The sequence below is a fragment of the Nannobrachium achirus genome, assembly GCF_963921795.1.
Source record: "Nannobrachium achirus genome assembly, chromosome: 18".
In the NCBI taxonomy this organism is placed as follows: domain Eukaryota; kingdom Metazoa; phylum Chordata; class Actinopteri; order Myctophiformes; family Myctophidae; genus Nannobrachium; species Nannobrachium achirus.
In genome coordinates this window covers 25,520,439-25,527,938 of record NC_137825.1, presented here as the reverse complement: position 1 = coordinate 25,527,938, position 7,500 = coordinate 25,520,439, and the positions used below count along the sequence as shown (strand labels likewise).

Sequence of the window (7,500 nt, the reverse complement as noted above, 5' to 3'; positions counted from 1 at the left end):
AGGGTCCTGTAGGGCAGGGGTCTTCAACGTTCAGGCCAAGAACCCCTTAGTTGAGAGAGAGATGAAGCAGGGACCCCCAGATTCCATATAGTTTCATTGTTTGACAGCACAATCATCAGTGTATTTTGGATTCATGTCAATTTGTGTTATCAGATATGTAACCACTTGAACCGTCAATACTTGATAAACTTGACCTTTCACTCTGTACTTGGTGTGCTCTTTTTTTCCCTCTACACCAAATCACTTTGCCGAAAATGAGGCGTGAGCTTGTAGATCTCCTATTTTTGTCTAAAGTTCTAAAGAATATGGACGTTAGGGTTCAAGTGGTTAATAAAAAAGGAGAAAAAATGTTTCTATCACACAAAGATTTGAAGTAACTCTGAGGACCCCCTAGGGGTCCCGGACCCCCTGTTGAAGACCCCTGTCATAGCCATCGGTCATAACCAAGGGTCATGTCTGTGCACAGACAAATATGTCCGTGGCAAGACTGTGAGGCCTCGTCTGTGGCACAGTTTCGATTTTTTAGTTTTACACACCATTATAATGTTCTTATTTTGATCACGAAGACCCAATTACTGAATGTTAAGTCTTGGGTCTTTTATGATCAGATTCTTCAGAATATGTAGGCCTATGACACTGATTTACTACAACACTATGGCACATTATGAATCCACACTAGTAGTGGTTCTCAAACATTTTATTTGCAAGGACCTCTGAGAGTGTACAAATGGAACCAAATTGGGTTCCAATTCCATTTGTACACTCTCAGAGTTACAGACCTGTTATGGTCATTCAGGGCTATCTCTTTATGTGTTTCTCCAACCTGATCCTAAACTCACCAATATAGCAAAGTTGTTTTGAGCAGTGCTCGTTTTAAATCACTTAACGTCCTGCGTATAATCCTGTTTCCAAAATTGCACATAATTATTCAGGACGTGGAGTGGAGTTCTCCAAAACCACTTCACTCACATGCCTGGCGATAATGAGCACACGCAGGGGAGGCAGGTGTAAAACAAAGCAAAAGATCACTTAGAACGAATCATCACTTCACCCAGTTTATTGAGGGAAAGTAGGTCATAGCATGTCAGGGTGGACTTTTGTCAAACAAAGACTGTATAGAGACAAATAGGATAACCTAAGTTGTCAGTATTGTAATATTGGTGAGTTTATCTTTGTGTAATAGCCTACAATCAGATTGGACCTTTCTATCTGACAAAGAGGGCTGTCAATGGAAGGTCAGACTCAGGATACCCTCTATGTCAGTGATTGCCAAACCTTTTTGGCTCAAGACCTAAAAGAGACACTATTTGGGAAACGGACAGCGCTCTATGTTGCCTGTGGCCACTCGACCTATGGGATCTCAAAGCAGAGTCCTAATACGCTCCCATAGGGTGTCCCCAGTTTACATATGATTATTTTTTAAGGGGGTCGCGGCCTGAAAAGGTTGAGAACCACTGCTGTAGGATATACCATAAAGGAGGTTCTTGCGTACTGTACATGTAGTATCATAAAGGAGGTTGTTACAGTACCTGTAGGATCTTGCAGCGGTCGGAGTCACAGAGCACGTCCTCACAGGGCTGGAACATGCCCAGGGTCACGCAGTTCAGCAGGATCACCAGCATGGAGGCCCGCTCGAACCATGTGCAGCACCACGGTTAAGGAATATACACAGCATGACAAGCAGAACATCACAGACAATAAACACACAAACAACACATAGCAACAACTTTTTCAGTGGGTTCAGTTTCTCATTGTCACGACCCCTGAGAGGTGTGTACATTATACAGTATATATCGCTGTTGTCGGGTAGACACCTTGTATATGTCCAAAACCGTTCATTTTGTATTTATCATTTTAAAAACAATTTAAACTAGCGAAAATAGATGATCTACAAGCAAACAACGCCTCGCATCGTGAGGCATTGTGTGCTTGTAGATCTGCTATTTTCACTAGTTTTGTGCAACAGTCTTGTATGATGAAGCAGCTAGGGTTAGGGTTAGGGTTAGGGTTAGGGTTAGGGCTTTACTTTACGAAAAAACATACAGATTTGAAACTTGGAAATACAAGGTTTCCGCCTGACAGTGACGAAACTGAGGATATGCATGTTGTGTGTCCTTGTGCTGATCCTGTTGTGGCCGGAGTGAGTGAGTGAGTTGGTGGTGAACTGAAGCATTTGATGTGATTATAGCATTTGATGTGAGAACATTTTGGAACAGAGTTACAGTATTTAGTGCGCGTGCACTTGCGTGCGTGCGTGTGTGCCTGCCTGCTTGCGTGCGTGAGGGATATTGCCGTAACAACCAGCAAAGTGTTATTAACAACATCCTCTGGTAAAACCCGTTACCCAACTCAAACAGTCTAAGCTCCTGTGTAGAAGTACAGTCTGCAGATGTGATGTATTCACCACTTCCATGGGTCAAAATAATCTAATTACAGTCCAAAGTGAGGTCCATAGGGCAGCTGCCTGTACCTGTTTTGATAGTAATTAAGAGTTTCCTCCAAGCTGCAGAAGATGTTTACATGCTCACTAATACCCTGATTACTGGAAATAATCAGGTTATTGGCGGTAATTCAATTGAAGCATTTGCATGTACAGTATTAGTGCGATTAAGACTGTATAACCTGGACTTGTGCATGTTTTTGCTGCAGTCGAGTGAAGTTCTTAATTATTCAGACATGCACGCATAATACAAGCTTACTGTACATATTTTGTAAATATCGTCACTCTTGTGTGGAAACCCTGTATGTCCCAAAAAAAAAACTAACCCTAACCCTAACCCTTTTTTATTATTATTTGAAAAATGAGCAACATCGCGAGGCGTTGTGCTTGTAGATCTGCTATTTTCACTACTTTTGTGCAATACTCTTGTATGATGAAGTAGGGCTTTAAGTTACGAAATAACGTACTATTTCGATACGTACTATCTCGATTTCGACGATATATATATATACACACAACAGTACAAGTGTTTATATGGCCAAATAAATCAAAAGCTTGTGCAATTCTTTTTCTTTTTAACCATACCCCGATTAAGACATATACTCTGATTTTGGAAATCAGATAACAGTGTTTACATGACCATTTCAATAACCATGGTATTGCTTTAATCAGCGTATGGTCAGCATTCTGCATGTAAACACACTCACTTAAAGGAGTAGTTCACCCCCCCAAAAAAGTAATTGATAGAAAACTAACCCTAACCCTAAGTCATTTTTTGGATGAACTACTCCTTTAACCACTTCCGCCCTGTGTACTGTACTTCATCGCATGGTGAAGAGGACGAAAAATACAAGCTGAAAACAAAAACATTTACGCTTGAAATGTACTTTTTATTTTCTCTGCCAATAATGACGCCATGCAGGCTAAAACCGGCGTATAAAAGAGTTTGTATCCAGCATAGAGAGGGAGAAGCAGTGATAGAGAGAGAGAGAGCAGAGGACTGACTAACAGCATGAGAGAGTGTCTGTCCTATTAGTTAGTGCATGCTGCAGACAGCTTGATGCATTGCACACACATTGTATCGACCACAGAGTCAAAAGAGGGGCCTTTGGAATGTGGCTAGGCTAAACGCCAAGCCATCTATGTGACAACAATCAATGATGAGCTTAAACAGTTGATCTATAATAACCCAGAATAGTCTGATACCACTTCAATAAGCACACATGCGCGCAAGCACACGCACACGTGCACGCACACTAGGGATGGGACGATATGAACATTTCATATCATGATTATTGTGACAAAAGAAATCGCGATTTACAATATTATCGCGATAATCAAAATCCAATATCCTGTGGCGGAACATTAGATCTGCTATTTTTTGGCAAATTTTGCCAAAAAATAGCAGATCTACAAGCTCACAAAATAGCAGATCGGCGATTTTTTGGCCAAGACATTTGATATATGGTGAAAAAAAAGAAGTGAAAAAGTATGTATATTATGCCTTTTATCAGAGGGTTTAATGTTACCGGATATGCAGCTCGGCAAATAAAAGGTGAATTGATCCCAGTGCATGACGGAGGACGATATCATGACAAATTAAATCTCCACGATACGATTATTGTGTTTTTTATCACGATAAACGATAATATCGCGTATCATCCCATCCCTAACGCACACTCACACGCACACACACGAACACAAACACACGCACACACACACACACACACACACAGCGTCCTCTGTCCACTGTTATCCAACAGCAGAGAGTGTGTTTGCGATAAAACTGCGTTAAAACAGGGGTCACGTTTTTCACGCGCATGTGTTTGTGTGTAAATTAATAACTGTATTACATCATGTGGGGACCCGGGCCAACAGGACAAATGACCTGTCCTTCCTCTATTATATTAGCTCACGACTCACTCATTCATCACTCTGACCCATAATGCAGCTGGGTCAGCGGCGCGCATGCAGTGGTGGAAAAAGTACTTGAATGTTTTATTAGGTAAAAGCATCAATACTGCAATGTAGAAATACTCTGTTACAAGTAAAAGTCCGGAATTCAAAATATACTTGAGTAAAAGTACAAAAGTATTGGCAATAAAATGTGAGCTTCTAGATCTGCTATTTTCAAATAGACAAGGTGTAAGATAGTGCTAAAGTGTTTCATGTATGTTTTAGAATATTATAATTTATATCTGCAAAGTAACTAGTAACTAAAGTTTTCAAATAAACGTAGTGGAGTAAAAGTACAATATTTGGAATCGAGATGTAGTGGAGTAGAAGTAAAAGCACTGGAAATTGGACATACTCAAGTAAAGTACAGTACAAATACCTAAAAATTGTACTTGAGTACAGTACGTAAGTAAATGTACTGTAGTTACTTTACACCACTGCTCCACAGTACTGCATGTCTGGGGACTGTAGCTTTCTTTCGATTGCCTCTGAGCCGTCGAAAAGGGAATTACCAATCAATGTGAAAAAAAAAAATCTGCATAAGCCTGTGTTATTCTTACGACGGCCGAGTCAATATTTGTGAACATGAGCAAGCCTTGGCCCAGCACTATACAAGCTGTAGCAACATCCAAGGCTTTTAATCTGTGACCTCGCTCAAGCTTCTTCAACTGGAACCGCTCCTTTTCGCGATCAATGGGAGGCTGTGGTTTTAGATCGAAATGGAACTCGATGTACTTGTTACTTTGAACCAGAAAACAATATCCTCCATGAATTCACCTTGTTGCTCTCATTGTAACCTTTACCATCTACAGAATGGCTTTCGCTAAAGCTGCACACCTGCACACAAGTGCCCTAATGGAGGGTGACAAACAGCTGACTGTACCAAAAAAAATAAAAGCAAAACCAGTACTCTTATAGCGCAGGGGTCTTCAATGTTTTCAGGCCAAGGACCCCTTAACTGAACCCTTAACTGAGCATTTATACATGTTGTATAAATGCGTTATGCAGATTTTCATTGACTTCATCTGTCATCAGTCTATGTTGGATTTGTGTTAATGTAATTTTTTTCAGACATTTAGACACTTCAATCGTCGATACATAGTAAACTTGACCTTTCACTATGTACTTGGTCTGCTCTTTTTGACCTCTACACCAAACATCTTTGCTGAAAATAGCCGATCTACAAGCTCTCAACGCTGTAGATCTGCTATTTTTGGCTAATGTTCTTCTAAGAATAGGGATGCGAGGGTTCAACGTTTTTAATTGAAAATAATGATCCTATTACACAAGGATTTGGTGGCCCCCTGTAGTAACTCTGAGGACCCCCTAGGGGTCCCGGACCCCCTGTTGAAGACTCCTGTTATAAAGTATTGAGTGGTGATGCTCCCAGTCCAATTAAAATGTCCAGTGAGTCCACTGAATAACAGACACATGGGGTAGGTTTTGCACCTGAACATGTTCAGGACACTTAACGGAATCAGACGGTTATAGAAACCTTTTCATTTAAGGGCCCCAGCTTTTTAGGCCACGGGTCCCTCTTAAGAGTGTGCAAATGGAACCAAATGTACCCGTACAGGTTCCATTTGGTTCCATTTGCACACTCTCAAGAGTTACCAATAATTTAGCATGGTTACACCCTCACACCCTCCTCAAGGACCCCCATGCAGTTACCCAGAGCCCACCGGACTGGAAGACTCAGGATGACAACACAACATGCAACAGAACTCATGAAAGTTCAAAGGGACACGATTAAAGACCGCAGTCAGCATCGGAGGGGTTGGGGACGGGGTGGGGTGGCGGGGGGGTGTTGAGCATCACCATCTTCAAACAGGAAGCAAAGAACTGAAGGACTTCCTGTGGGACTCAGACAGCCCTAGTTACCGGCAGAGGCACGCCGAGCAGAACAAAGGGGACATGAGCGTCTGTGACGCCAGCATGGCATTCCGCTTTTAATAAGGAGATTACGTAACATCACATTTGCTGTACACGTTTGGAAAAATACACATACCACAGGATAAAGTATACGGTAGCCTACATACATATACTATACATCAGTGGTCTTCGACGTTTTCAGGCCAAGGACCCCTTAGTTGAGAGAGAGATGAAGCAGGGACCCCCACAACCTTTTTCATAGATTCCATATACTGTACGTAGTATCATCATTTGACAGCACAATCAGCAGTGTATTTTGGATTCAGGTCAATTTGTGTTTTCAGATATTTAATGACTTGAGCCGTCATTACCTAATAAACTTGACCTTTTACTCTGTACTGCCCTTTTTCCCCTCTACACCAAACCTCTTTGCTGAAAATAGCCGATCTACAAACTCACAACACCTCACGCTGCGAGGCGTTGTGAGCTTGTAGATCTGCTATTTTTGGCTACAGTTCGCACAATATGGTCACTAGGGTTCAAGTTGTTAATATAAAAAGGATTGGAAGATTTGGAGGACTCCATGTAGTAACTCTGAGGACCCCCCTAGGGGTCCCCTGCTATACACAGTATCTACCCAAAGCAAAGCTGTGCATTTTTATTGACCACATCTTGACGGATCAATGCACGAGCCAATAAGATTTCAACTACCTCGTCCTTGGTTTCTGGCAGGCTGGCAAGAAAACGAGTATGAGAACGCACCGCCACACTTTGTGAGCTTGTAGATCGGCTATTTTCGCCGTGCGATGAAGTAAAAAGGCTTTTATTACAGTATAATGCCAAAGTTGAAGGTATAAGCAATAACGAAACTGCCTGTGAAATAAGGCCTGGCATCCTCACTCCTGTTGATACTGTGTGTCTGTTCATTATTATTATGAGCTGAGATAGAAAGCCTGTTTGCAGAGTGATTCACCGACTGACTGAGTGACTGACTGGCACTCAGTCAGTCACTCACTCAGTCACACTAACACTCTTGTTCACTGTCTGTCTGTCTGTCTGTCTGTCTGTCTGTCTGTCTGTCTGTCTGTCTGTCTGTCTGACTGACTGACTAATTCATTAGCTAACGGAATAACAAACCAATGATCATGCGGTATACAAGATATTTAGAACAATGCAATATATCGTCGTTGTCGGGTGGAAACCTTGTATCTCCAAGTTTCAAAAATGTGTAC

The 7,500-nt window shown here is 41.7% G+C and overlaps 1 protein-coding gene across 1 annotated transcript in view; it reads right to left on the bottom strand.

Moving 5' to 3' along the window:
- cacna1g (calcium channel, voltage-dependent, T type, alpha 1G subunit) overlaps positions 1–7,500 on the bottom strand; it is a gene marked incomplete at both ends in the record, with an annotated part of 367,943 nt that overhangs the window by 231,501 nt on the left and 128,942 nt on the right. The window contains one exon of the mRNA XM_080747312.1: positions 1,530–1,641. Coding sequence (XP_080603438.1) covers positions 1,530–1,641 — 112 coding nt within the window. The remainder of the gene's footprint in view (positions 1–1,529; positions 1,642–7,500) is intronic.